The 14,584-nt window shown below is 40.1% G+C and overlaps 1 protein-coding gene across 1 annotated transcript; it reads left to right on the top strand.

Annotated features, from left to right (window-relative positions):
• Positions 1-6,802: 6,802 nt before the first annotated feature.
• On the top strand, positions 6,803-9,654 carry LOC121798319 (7-deoxyloganetic acid glucosyl transferase-like). The gene is made up of 2 exons (XM_042197259.1): positions 6,803-7,686; positions 8,687-9,654. The coding sequence occupies exons 1-2, from the start codon at positions 7,227-7,229 to the stop codon at positions 9,574-9,576; spliced, it is 1,350 nt and encodes a 449-aa protein (XP_042053193.1). The 5' UTR covers positions 6,803-7,226; the 3' UTR covers positions 9,577-9,654.
• The last annotated feature ends 4,930 nt before the right edge of the window (positions 9,655-14,584 follow it).

Genomic DNA, 14,584 nt, shown 5'->3' with positions numbered 1-14,584 from the left:
GTTTCTACATGAGGTTTTCAAACTCTGCGGAATACAGAAGAGACCCACTAGGTCAAGTGAGGAGGACTACAGGCTACGAACTCTATCTTTTCCTCTCAAGGGTGAAGCGAACACTTGGTTGTTACGGCTTCCACCAAATTCTATCCGTGTCTGGGCAGATTTCCGATCGGCGTTCCTAGATTATTTCTTCCATGCAACCAAGACCAACGCGATCAAGAAGGAGATCCAAGGGGCTAAACAGGAGTATGATGAGCCTCTTAGTCAGTACTGGTCGCATTTCAAGGGGTTGTTGGATTCATGCCTGAACAATCGCATGGTTGAGGTGGAAATTTACAACAATTTCTACGAATGGATGACTCCAGAGTGTAAAGATCTGATGAACTCATCAAGTGTGGGAGATTTCTCTAGGAAGCGCATGAGTGAATCCAAGCAAATTCTTGGGAGACTTATTGATACTAAGAAGGCATATGACAATCCTCGCACCACTATTCTTAGACGGGAAAATATCGACGCAGTGATGGTTCAAGATGAGGATAAGATGGAGGCCCGGATGGTGAAGACAGTACCTGGTACAGAGGAAGAGTATCAGTATTATGGTCCGCCGGGGGAAACAGAGTACCAGGCTCAAGTGAATGCAGTTGGTAGCTGGAATAAAAATGGGAAATGGAATCCAGGGAAGCAGATGGATGCTCCGTTGAGAGATCATCCGAATTTCAGGTGGACTGATAACAACCAAAACCCACCAACTCAGCCGCTGAATGTAAATCTTTCGAACCCATCGGAGGGGTTCTGGCAGAAATCAGGAAGGACAGAACTCTCAATCTAACTGGCCTGGGAGAAATCAAGAAGGACAGAATTTCCAACCCAACTGGTCCAGCAGAAGCCAAGAGGGACAAAACAGCTGGGACATTAGGAATCAAGGTAATCAGTCTAACAGGACCAGCAGAAACCAGAACCAGCCAGCGAATTCTTATGTTCCACCACACCAGCGGAGTTATCAGGGCAACAACAACAATCCTCAGGCAAGTCATCAAGGGAACCAAGGACCGAATACCCACTACAACTCGAACCAGGGTAATTTTCACTCCAACCCGGGGTCAAGAACTAACCATTACCAGGGGTCGAGCTCAAGTCAGACATACCCTAAACAGTCAAAGCACATAGACGACATGGTTGGAGATTTTCTCAGCTCGCAGCAACATCTCCAAAGTAACATGCAGTCGAATAATGATGTGGTGCACAAGCTGCAGGACGCACGGCAAGAGCATAAGGCAGCCATGGACATGCTTGCTAAGCAGTTGTCTCAAATAGCTATCTCGTTGAGTGAGATGCGGGGTAATGAAGGAAGGATTCTGGCCACGGTTAAGCCACCGGACAGGGCGAATATCAATCAAATCACCTTAAAATCGGGAAGAGAGTACAAAGGTCCTACAAGGGAGATCAGGGATGGAGTACCTACTGTAGAAATTGAGGAAGGAGATGACCTGATCCAGGAGAATAGTGATCCCAGAACAGGAGATAGCATCTAGACTGATTAATTGAGTCTGAATCTTAGAGTGGAAAGTGGAGGAACAAGGCAGGAAGCTGGAGAATCTTCCAAGGGAGTTCCCAACAGTGCAGTTAAGCAAACCAAACCATTTTTCTACCGAGGAAAAGTCAAGAAAAAGAAGGAAGATTGCGTGGATTTCATGGAGATTTTTGGCGAACCGAAAATAACTTACCATTCGTACAAGCTAAAAATGTCTCCTTTCAACAAGTTCATCAAGGAATTTATTGCTAGGAAGACCAAATCAGATGGAAAGATAGTGATTGGGGAGAGTGTTTCAATGGTGATACAGAAGAGAAGGCTGCCGTCAAAGCGGACCGACCCAAGTATGTTTACCTTACCAATTTCAATTGGAGACGTGAAAGTTGAGCATGCAATGTGTGATCTAGGTGTGTCTATCAATGTGCTACCGCTTTCAATTTATAAGAAACTAGTAGTAGTAAGGTTGGTTGACACAAAAGTAGTTATCCAGTTGGTTGATAAATCATGTATAAGTCCAGAGGGAGTGTTAGAGAACGTGATAGTCAAGGTGCATGATTTTTTATACCTTGCTGACTTTCATGTAATTCGCATGAGTGAGAATGAGTCTGCCGAGTCTAGTGGAGTGCTTTTGGGTAGACCGTTCCTAAGAACAGCTAAAACTATAATTGATGTGTTTGATGAAACCATTTGTCTAGACTATCATGGGGAGAAATTTACTTTCAATATTGATGAAGCCATGAAAAACCCATGGATCTGGAAAACCTTCACTCCTTGGATATGATTAACCCCTTGGTCCAGGAGTATCTTGAGACCAAACTCATGAAGGAACAGATTGCTAACTCAGGACTAAGTAATTCCATAGAAAAGGAAGTTGCAGGATGGTGCGATATGGTGAAGACTCAGGGATTGACAGATGAAGAGATTACAACAGCAATCATGGAATTCTGTAAGGGTCCAACGTCTGCTGGGTCAGGAGGATCTACCCAACTGGCCAGCCTAGAAAAATTTCCAGAACTGGAGGATTTAACCATGAAGCAAATGTAGAAGAATCCATTACCACATGAAGAAAGCCCACCCAAAAAGGAGTTAAAGACACTTCCCCCAGGCCTGAAGTATGCTTATCTAGAAGATAATGAAACGATGCATGTGATCATCAACAACAACCTGACCTAGGAGCAGGAGGGCAGACTACTGGAAGTACTAGGGAGAAACAAGAAGGGTATAGGATGGACTTTGTCAGACCTAGTGGGAATCAGCCCTGACCTATGCATGCACCACATCCGTTTAGAAGAAAGCGCGAAGGCCAGCCGCGATCAGCAAAGGAAATTGAATCTGAACATGCGGGAAGAAATCCTGAAGGATGTTTTGAAGCTACTGTCCCTGTGATTTATTTACTCGATCCCAGACAGTGATTGGGTGAGCCCGGTACACATGGTGCCCAAGAAATTCGGAATTCAAGTGGTCACGAATGAGAAGAATGAACTAGTGCCCACGAGGTTGGTCATGGGATGGTGAATGTGCATCGATTACAGGAATTTGAATACGGCTACCCGGAAGGATCACTTCTCTTTGCCCTTCATCGACCAGATGCTTGAGAGGCTAGCGGGGAAGCAATACTTTTGTTTCCTAGATGGTTAAAGCGGATACTTTCAGATTTACGTAGATCCTAAGGATCAAGATAAGACTACCTTCACATGTCCTTTTGGTACCTATGCTTACAGGAGAATGTCATTCGGACTATGCAACACCCCTGCCACATTCCAGAGATGCATGATGAGCATTTTTTCGGATCTGTTGGAAGAATGCATTGAAATCTTAATGGATGATTTCACAGTCTACGGGGATTCATTTGATTCTTGATTACACCACCTGGATGAAGTGTTGAGGAGATGCAGCGAGAAGAATCTAGTTCTAAATTTTGAGAAATGCTCTTTTATGGTCCCCGGGCGCATTGTCCTAGGACATCTTGTGTCAGCAAGAGGCATACAAGTAGATAAGGCTAAGGTGGAAGTAATCTCTAATTTACCTTTTCCAACCAACCAAAAAGAAGTACGAGGTTTCTTAGGCCACGCTGGATTCTACCGAAGATTCATTAAGGATTTTGCAAGGATAGCACAACCGCTAACTCGTCTTCTCCAGAACAATGTGGAATTTGTTTTCGACGAAACATGCAAGAAGGCTTTTCAACTTCTCAAGGATAAGTTGGTATCAGCCCTAATCATCCGTGCTCCTGACTGGAATCACCCCTTTGAGGTGATGTGCGACGCCAGCGACTTCGCTGTGGGGGCGGTACTGGGCCAGAGGACTGAAGGGAAGAGTTATGTGATTTTTTATGCCTCAAAAACACTCAACTAAGCCCATAGGAATTATGACACGACAGAAAAAAAAATGCTAGCCGTCGTGTACTTATTTGAGAAATTCCGTCCTTATCTACTAGGGTCGAGAGTGATTGTCTTCACAGATCACGCGACAATCAAATATTTGTTAGCTAAGAAGGAGTCTAAGCCAAGATTGATTCGTTGGGTATTGTTACTTCAAGAGTTCGATTGGGAAGTCAGAGACAAGAAAGGTACTGAGAACAAGGTGGTTGATCACTTAAGCAGGATATTTCAAGGGGGTAATGAAGAAGCCATACCAGACGCGTTTCTAGAGGAACATCTGTACTATATAGGGGAATCTCCTAGACCTATTAAATGGGCGGCAGTGTTAGCGCTAACTGGCCCAGGAGAATCAGCGAAAGGAAAGGGCAGACTGGATGCAGAGCCCTGGTTTGCGAATTTGGCAAATTATTTGGTAACAGGAAAGCTTCCTACTTCCCTAGAGATTACCCGGGCCCAGAGGATGAAAATTAAGAGCGAGGGTAAGTACTACTTTTGGGACGACACCCTTACCTGTGGAGGATGGGTTCATATCAAGTAATCAGGAGATGTATCGCTGAGTGAGAGTAGAAGGATGTACTCAACCACTGCCATGCACAGGCATGTGGTGGGCACTTTGGCCCAAGAAAAACAGCCCGAAAGGTTTTGGATAGCGGGTTTTACTAGCCTACGTTGAATAAGGATGCTTACGAGTTCTGCCAGAATTGCAGTCGCTGCCAGTAGACCGGGGGAATTTCTGCGAGGGGTGAGATGTCGCAGGTCTCAGTGATAGTGTGTGAAATTTTTGACGTATAGGGCATGGATTTCATGGGCCCGTTTCCGTCATCCTATGGGAAAACTTACATTTTGGTAGCGGTGGACTACATGTCCAAGTGGATAGAAGCGAAAGTTACCAGCTCATGCGAGTCAAAGGAGGTGGCTAAGTTTTTGAAGGCTAACATATTCAGTCGGTATGGAGTCCCTAGGGCAATTACCTCTGATTAGGGCACCCATTTCTGTAACCGAACTATTGAGGATTTAATGAGAAAATATGGGGTCCACCATAGGTTGTCTACTCCTTACCACCCTCAGTCAAACGGGCAAGCGGAAATCTCGAATAGAGAAATCAAAAGCATACGGGAATTAAGAAAATGATATATATTGAGTTAAGTGGAGAGAGTAAAGTATGAGAGAGGAAAAAGTATGAGAGATAAAGAGATAATAAAATAAGAAAGAGATAATAAAGTAAGAGACATGGAATAAAGTAAGAGATGATTGAAGTTTTATTTTTAGCTAAAAAATGAAATTGATCACTTGTGGTGGGACAACTCAAAATGCAAAGTTGATCACTTGTGGTGGGACGGATGGAGTATAAATTATGAAATCAACAAAAGCAACATAGAATTGTTAACATTTAATAAATAAATTATGTTAACTATAAGAAAGGTGCGAAATAACTAAAATAACATACAACTCCCTTCGTCCGACAATTAAATACGCATTTTGACTCGACACGGATTTTAAGAAATTATTTGACTTTATAAAGAAAATGAATTAAAAAATTAGTGGAATGCAAAGTCCAATTACTAAAAGTGGAAAAAGGTAAATGTATCCTTAAATGGCGGACACCCTCAAATGGAAAAACGTGTTAAGTTTTGCTAGACGGGGGAGTATTAGGCACAAATTTCATATATTGTAACTTAGATCATGGATAAAGACTATTCACTTATTATGATACTACAAACTATACACAATTAGGTATAGAATAAACTGAACCACAGTGGCAGACGCAGAAAATATAGTTAGGAGGGGCTTCATTGTAAACTTCGTTCGTCTCATGGCAATTGAGTCACGTTTCTTTTTAAATCGTCTTAAGATAATTGAGTCATTTCTTATTTTGACAAAAACTTTATTCTCTCTCCACTTAATCTCTAAGCACTCATTTTGTAATTTCTGTGTAAAAAAAATGCTCCAACTAAGATGAAATTATAAAGTCAATCTCATAAATTTCATAAAATTTAAGCAAAAATTTTATTCTCTCTCATTTTTATTTTTCATATTTTCATTATCAATTTCACATAATTAAATCAAAGAACTATTGAAAAACTAAATTTAGAATGATTAAATTAACCAAGGACACTAAATAAAAGAGAAAACTGAACTTATAGATTAAAGCTACAAAATATTCTCGTGAATTATGAGGGAAATTGTAATAATATATTATAGATTAAAATTTAGATAAAAAGAGTAGGAACTCTATTATTAAAGTATTCGGAATTGATAGCTTAATCATTTAATAAAAACTAAATAATATATTTGGAATTTAATGTACATTTCCTAAACAAAAATGAAAGTAATATACTAAACCTAATACGCTTTAAACGGCATACGCACTTTTACTTGAAGTGAAAGCTCATCCCATCCCAAAGAAATACTATTATAATAATATAGTAATAAATAATTGACTTTAATAAGGTAGTCTTCTTCCTCACGAATACGAGCAAAGCCATTTTTATCCTTTTTGCCTCTGTAATTTTTTTCCTAGATCAAGTTCAGCCCTTCCTATCATCCAATTTTCAGAGATTTTTTCTCCAACTGCGTTGATTTAGGAAGGGCTGGTGAGAGTGATCAAAAATTTTTAAAAAAATTTTGAAGTAGGAAAATTCACAAAAATGGCTTCTTGGGAGGGGCTTAAGCCCCTCATCCTCTCTTACTGTGTCCGCCAATGCTGAACCATTAGAACTATCATCAATACATGGATACAAAAATGAATTTTAAAAATACATAATTGTCCACCGAAAAAATAACAAACTAATTGAAAATGAGCCAATATTGTACACATATATTTGTACCACAAATTACAAACCTAATCAAATATACAATGATTAAATCAATATATTAATATAGTACCCTGTAAATAAACTAAAAATCAATCATCCATTCTCGCTGCAATAAACACTAAAAGAAAAATCCAGCGCCTCCATCGAAATTGAAAAATGAGTTTTAGTTGTTAAGGCGGACACTAGTCCAAACCACTGCAAAAGGAAGGACCGAACTAAAAAATGCTAATGTGGCGTCGGAGCCATATGGATGCTCTAATCACAATTCCATAAAATATGCAGAGAATATAAAAGTTTTTATATACATTACTTATTTTATTTTGGTGTACCAAACACATAAATTTATTAGTATTAATTTTTATTTACTCTATCAAATACCATTGTATGTTCCACTATTATACCCGGAATATTTATAGTCTACCAAAGGGGGCTTCGGAATATAATAAATATATACCGTCTGAAAAAATGAATAATCAATAGTAAATACTAACATCTTGTGTAATGGATGTACCTCCTCATGTGGTGATCCTACCGTTCCCAGCTGTGGGCCACATCAAGCCGATGCTGATGTTAGCCGAGCATCTGAGCTTAGCCGGTTTGACCATCTCCTTCGTAAACAATGAGCAGAGCCACCAACTCATCCGCCGCCGCAGCCCTGGGATCAATTTTCTCTCCATCCCCGACGGACTGCCGCCGGATCATCCGCGAAGCGGTCCTTCTATTGTGGATCTATTGATCTCCACCAGCACCGCCTGCAAACCGATTTTCAAACACTTGATCGCGTCTATGACTCACGCGCCGACGTGTGTGATTGCCGATGGGATCATGTCGTTTTCCATCGACGTGGCGGTCGAGCTCGGGATTCCGGCGATTGCTTTTAGGACTTACAGTGCTACTTCGACTTGGACTTACTTTCACCTCCAGAACCTCATCCAAGAGGGTGAAATTCCTGTTGTTGCAGGTAATTTTAAATTCACATTGTTTTCTTTCCTATTCACAACATTTGAATATTTTGTTTCCTATTATTGCAATAATTGGATTTAGTTTATTCTTTTCTTAGCAAATTAACTACATTATATGTCATAATGCTTAGTTTGGTTTATATCGAAATATTCCTTTCGTCCCAACAAAATAAAAAAAATTTAAATGACAAGGATTTTAATGAATAATTGGTCAAATAAGAAAGAGGTGAAAAATAATAATTGAAGTATTGTTAGTAAAGAAATAGACTCATTCTATTAGACAAAAAAATTAATAAAAATAAAAGTGAATTATTTTTATGAAACAGACTAAAATAGAAAAAGTTTCTATTTTTATAGGAGGAATGAAATATGATATAGTTCCAGTTTTCAATTTTTTTTCTCCTTAATGATACAAACTTACAAAAAGTTGATGTATTCTTTTGAGTTCATTAATCTGTGGAAGTTGCAAATGCTACCTTCATTTGGCATAATAATTTGTTCACATGCACTCTGATTCATATATGGAAGATGTGCTCTGATTGCAAGGAGTAATCCCTCGGTCCCACTTACTCACATGTTCACATTTTTTAATGACACGAGATTTTAGGATAAGTTGTTAGTGAAGTAAGTAGAGAAAAAAAATTAAATATTTTAATAAGGCGAGAGGGAGATAGATTTATTTCTAAATATAGAAAATTGACATCTTAAGCCTTGAATGTGACAAACTAAAAAATAAAGATAGATATCTTGAATGGAACAGATAGAGTACAATTTAGTGAAGTTTATTAATCAAAATTTAATTGTGGATTGATTGGTTTTCTATTCACACACTATTAATAATAATACATGGTTCGAATTTATCATGATACATCCTATAACTTTCTCTTCATTTTCCAATAAGAAAAAGTTAATTAAGGGAGATGTTTATTTTGTTAAATGGAGAATAGTTAAAGCAAGAAATAAAATAGAGAAGAAATTTGGTTGAAAAATTGGTTGCAGGAACAGAAAGTGAAGAGCTGGAGAGGCAAGTCCGGTGCATTCCCGGTCTAGAGAAAATCCTGCGACGCCGCGATCTTCCCAGCATATGCAGATTAGACCCACACAACCAAATTCTCCAATTCTTCATCAATCAAGCCTCCAAAATGCGCAACGCCTCCGCTCTCATTCTCAACACCTTCGACTCCCTCGAAGCCCCGTTCATCTCCCGCCTCCACTCCATCTTCCCCACAGTTTACGCAATCGGCCCACTCCGCTCTCCCGCGCAGCACGACTCTCCCACTCCGCTCCAGATCGACAAATCATATATCCAGTGGCTCGATTCCCAGCCGTCCAGATCAGTCTTATACGTTAGCTTCGGCAGCGTCGCAACGCTGTCCCGTGACGAGTTGGTGGAGTTTTGGCACGGATTGGTGAATAGTGAGATTCCTTTCCTGTGGGCCATACGTCCTGATTTAATAGACAACGGGTCGGGTGCAGTTCCCGATGATTTGAGATCAAAGCGGGGCCGGATTGTGGGCTGGGCCCCGCAGGAGGAGATTCTGGCCCATGATGCGGTGGGTGGGTTTCTGACGCACTGTGGGTGGAACTCGATTCTGGAGAGTGTTTGGGCAGGGAAGCCGATGATTTGTCGGCCCTTGGTAGCGGAGCAACAAGTGAATGGGAGGTGTGTGAGTGAGGTGTGGGGGTTGGGGTTGGATATGAACCGCTTGTCTGATCGGTCGGTTGTGGAGAAGGTAGCGAGGGATTTGATGGAGGGTGAAAAAGAGAGGATATCGAGATCAACGGCTCGGATGGCTCATGATGCGAGGGATAGCATTTCCGAGGGAGGGGCGTCATATGAGAATTTGCACAAATTGATTTCAGACATCAAGATATTGCACTCAAAATAGAACTTGTATGTATGGTTATACTCCCTCTGTTCATGAATAAATGTTTCATATTTGATTGACACAAATAAATGTTTCATAATTGACTGACACAGATTTTAAGAAATTGTTTAACTTTATAAAGTAAAGTGGATAGAAAAAATTAATGAAATGTGAGGCCTACTTTTTTATATTGATTTTATAATAAAATGTGAGTGGAATGAGTTAGTGGAACGTAGATTCCACTTACTAAATATAGCAAAAGTGAAATTAGACATTTATTGGTGGATGGACGAAAAAGAAAAATATGATACATTTAATTGGCGGACGAAGGGAGTAATAAATTTCTACAAAATACTAGACAGGGTTTAACAAATGACAACACATTGATTCGTGCAAAACCAAGGTCAAATATGATCGATTGGGCGATAAAATAAACGCTCCAGATTTCATCAAATAGAAAAATTGCGAACACGCATATTACTAAGATCATATACAGTTCAATAGTAAAATACTATCACCACCTATAAATAATACTTCATCCGTCCTAAAAGAATATGCACTTTGGGTTCGTACATGTTTTAGGAAATATTATATTTTTAATAAGACAATCCAAAAAAAATATTTTATTTTTAATGAAACAGATGGATGGAGTAGTATATTAGAATTTAGAATCCAATTAACATATTTTTGTAATTTGAATAGCTTTCTTGTGAGTTCCTTTGATTGTAATTTGTTGCAACTTTTGTTGATTTCCCTTCTAGTTTCTTACGCAAATTATTCTGAAAATTTATTTGGACGAAGAAATATTAAACCCATAATTTCTTTTAATCGCCAACTGCCCAATAAAGGCCCTATTCCGATACAGGATTTTATGTAGTACTTCCTCTGTTTCATATTAATAGAGTTATTTTTCTATTTTGGGAAGTTCCAAGTTAATTGAGTCATTTCTATTTTTGTCAAAAAATAATTCTCTTTTTTACTTTATTCTCTCTTCATCTCTCTTACTGTATTCTCTCTTACTTTTTTCACCATCCATTTAACACACTATTCTTAAACTCCGTGCCGAAAAGAAATGTCTCTATTAAAAAAGAATGGAGGGAGTATTGTTTTGTGAGTTAAAGTGAAGAGAATAAAGTAGAAGAGCGGGATAAAATAAAGAGAGTAATGTTTCTATTTTTAGAAATGTATAATTCAGAGTGAGACATCCCAAAAAGGAAAATAATTCACTTGGAATGAGATGGAGGGAGTATATAGAGAGAGAGGGTTCTCTCTTAATCCAATAGTCAAAGAGCCGTCAGAAAGAGAGGTCCTTAATCCTGTTGGCGGCGTGATACGCTCGGATTTTGCACGTTTTAAGGCCTTTATTTGGTCCGTTTTGAATGTAAAAGTTGCATTACATGTCCATTATTTGCATATTTTATATATTTTGGTATTTTGACATGTTTTGTGATAAATGTGCATATTTGAGCTTAAAAAGAGAGTCAAAAGGCGAAGTAGAAAATCTGGAGTTTCTGGGACCGTCCAGCGACCGCTGCAACACTGTCGGCGACCGCCGGCGCTCAGCGGCCGTCATATCTGTAGCGGCCCGTTCCGGGAAATTTGTGCATGGAATGAAGACACGCCCAGCGACCGCTGGGCAATGCGTGGCGACCGCCACCCAAGAGTCAGAACCCTCGGATCAACCCATAGCGACCGCTGGCCAAGGTGCAGTGGTCCGTTGTTAAAACGCGACGAGCAGAATTTGCCCTATTTTCTCTCCAAGATTTACCTTATTTTGCTACCCTTTGCCTTATTTAAAAGGGTGATTTTTCTCCTATATATAGCCCCTCAAACTTCATCATTAGGATCCTCTTTTTGCAACATATTTTGTAGAGATTAAAAGTTAGAGTGCTTCATTGTGCAAGGAGTTGAAGAAGGATTCAAGAACATCAAAGCTACAAGGATTCAACCTTTGGGTTTTATTTGCTTTAGTTTTATGTTCCAACGCATTCCTACATGGAGAGCTAAAAGAAAATGAAGAAGTCTATATGGAGATGCCACCAGGATACACAGGAGGTAAGAAAATCTGCAGACTAAGGAAAATATTTTATGGGCTAAAACAGTCGCCTAGAGTATCGTTTGGCAGGTTCTCACAGGCTATGTTGAAGTATGGGTACACCCAAAGTCACTCAGACCACACCCTTTTTTTGAAGAAACGAGGTGAAAAAACGACATGTCTTCTCATCTATGTAGACGACATGATCATCACAGGAGATGATGTAGAGGAAATCAGCAACCTAAGGGCACACTTATTCCAAGAATTCGAGATGAAGGATCTAGGGCCCCTTAAGTACTTTCTGGGAATAGAAGTACTATGGTCAAAGAAAGGAATTTTTCTACGACAGAAGAAATATGTTCTCGACCTCCTAGCTGAAATAGGTTTGTTGGATTGTACGCCTGCTGACACTCCAATGATGATGAACCATGGATTGAGGTTTAAAGAAGGTGTCAACTTGGCCGATCGTGAATAGTATCAATGATTGGTGGGCAAGCTTATCTACTTAGCGCATACGAGACCGGACATCGCATATGCTGTTGGAATTGTAAGTCAGTTCATGCACCGTCCTCAAGTGAACCACTTAGATGCAACCATGAGAATTGTCCGATACTTAAAGGGAACTACAGGATATGGAGTACTATTGAGGAAGAGTGAAGATCTTGAGATAGATGGATACACTGATGCAGACTGGGCAAGTAATCCAATAGATAGGAAGCCGACTGGTGGATACTTCACATTTGTTGGAGAAAATCTAGTCACTTGGAAAAGCAAGAAGCAGAAGGTTGTGGCGTTATCAAGTGCAGAAGCAGAATTCAGAGGAATAAAAAGTGGCCTAACTGAGATACTGTGGCTAAGGAGGCTCCTCACTGAAATTGGATTTCCACCTACACGGAAAAGCCAATTGTTCTGTGACAACAAAGATGCCATCAGTATTTCCGAGAACCCAGTCCAACATGATAGGACAAAACATGTGGAAGTCGATCGTCATTTTATTAAGGAGAAAATTGGAGGGGAAATTGTGGAACTTCCATTTGTCCGATCAGAAGAACAAGTGCCTGACATCCTCACCAAGGCAGTGAATCTGAAGTTCTTCAGTGAGGTTCTGGACAAGTTGAGTACCGGGGATGCCGTTGCTTCAGTTGAGGGGGAGTGTCAACCCTACCTCCTTGTCCAAGACTTACCAAATATGTGAGAAGATATTATAGGAAAACATTGTAATTGATAGAGTAAATAACCTCCTAGAAATAGAGTTATTCTATACCTAATTTACATTGTAACAAACCCTATATTAAAGGGGAGGTATCAACATATCAAATAACACCAATCGATTAAACTCAATTCTCTCTTCTTTACTTCCAATAAAGAGATGGTCGATTATGTTTTCTACTCTGGGATTGTCTGGGACAACGCCCATAGGTTTGAAGTCACGGATTATAATGGCATTGTGAGGTTGATGGGCCAGCTGCCAGAGCTTTGGAGGATGTGGGCCGAGGCGACGGCTAGACATTTCCTCTGGCGCCGACATCCATCATACGACCTGGATGGTGACATGAGAGGTTTCCTACAAGCCAGGCTCAACGGATTGCTAGATCACCTTGAGGGACCACCACCCGCCTCCACGGTGGCACCACCTTTTGACGAGCTGGAGCTTCCATAAGGGACCTTCCTCGGACGTCGAGAAAGGGAGCGGTGTGGTAGAGATTTTGAGGAGGGAGAGTAATTCTAGGCACCCACAATCAAATGGGGTTAGGAAAGAGGGCGAGGACACCTACAACCCTGAGAATGAGGGCGAGCCGATGGAGGATGGCTCTGGGGATAGAGAGAACACTGACAAGGACTCTGAGGGAGAAGACTCTTATGATGAGGATTCTGAGAGAGATGACGAGGATGATCTAGAGATTGAGGTGATGGAAGAGGATGAGCCGGCTGAGGAGGAGCGCATGTCGTGGGTTTTGTGCTCTCATACCAGAGGTACCCTTACCCCGAGATCTTGCACCAGCCTCTCCATCCGATGGACCTTGCATTCTACACTAAGTTGTAAGTACGCACGGGACACTTGGGCAGAGACCTAGCCACTATGTCACATATTCTAGTAGCACCGGAGATGACTCCAGAGCCACCACAGGCTGTTGTCATACCTGAGTACCCCGAGGAGTTGCTATCTCCGATTAAGGTGGTTACGCGCGGGAGTAGATACGGTGACTCCATTTGGATCAGCAGTGATTCCGACTCAGGGGATGATTCCATGGAGGATTAGATATATGGATTTTAGAGTAACGTGTTGTAATGGCATAGGTGTATTTCCATTCTGTTCTCGAACTATGTAGTAGATTCCTTTAGTTCGAGTAACATTTTTTTTCTCGAATTATAGATTTTAGAGTAGTTGGACAACACTATATAAAATCTCTTGCCGAATTAGAAAATGTTCCACTTAGAGTGCGGCGGAGGGGGTTTAACTTTTAAATTAAATATAATATTTTTACAAATGAAGAAGTAAATGAAAATAAGTGGAAAAATAGAAATACACAAACGGTTGGTAATGAAAATCCCAAAGATGTCCAATGTGTTGTATCTTCACACATGATATATTGTTTTGAACTCTTCCGTTGCAGTTCTTATACTAGGATTTCATACCTTAAATGTTGATACTCTGATTTGTTTATCCATGAACCACTTATGTTCGTATGAAACCATGTTCAGTTTTACATATCATATCTATGTTTTTTCCCTATGCATATACATATAGTCACACTAAGCCAAACTTACTTTTATTAGTAAGTGCGGTCGTGACATGTGAACCCCCACAATCTACTAACAACTTCCATCATCTTTTTTCACTATCTTTTACTTTATTAATTGCGCATTAAAACTTGTGTCATCAATAACTTTATCTATTTTGTGTGGACAATTATAGTATATATACTAATTACACTACAAGCTTTAGTCTATGAGCTTGCTTCCTTTTGTCCAGATTAATTAATCAAAGCTTAA

Source organism: Salvia splendens, chromosome 1 (assembly GCF_004379255.2).
Source record: "Salvia splendens isolate huo1 chromosome 1, SspV2, whole genome shotgun sequence".
Lineage (NCBI taxonomy): Eukaryota > Viridiplantae > Streptophyta > Magnoliopsida > Lamiales > Lamiaceae > Salvia > Salvia splendens.
The sequence above is the reverse complement of the archived record's forward strand: the minus strand, read 5'-3'. Positions and strand labels throughout refer to the sequence as shown.

Coding starts and splice junctions, on each gene's coding strand:
- LOC121798319 (XM_042197259.1), top strand. CDS start 7,227: ATGGATGTACCTCCTCATGTGGTGATCCTACCGTTCCCAGCTGTGGGC. Junction 7,687..8,686: donor TGAAATTCCTGTTGTTGCAG/GTAATTTTAAAT, acceptor AATTGGTTGCAG/GAACAGAAAGTGAAGAGCTG.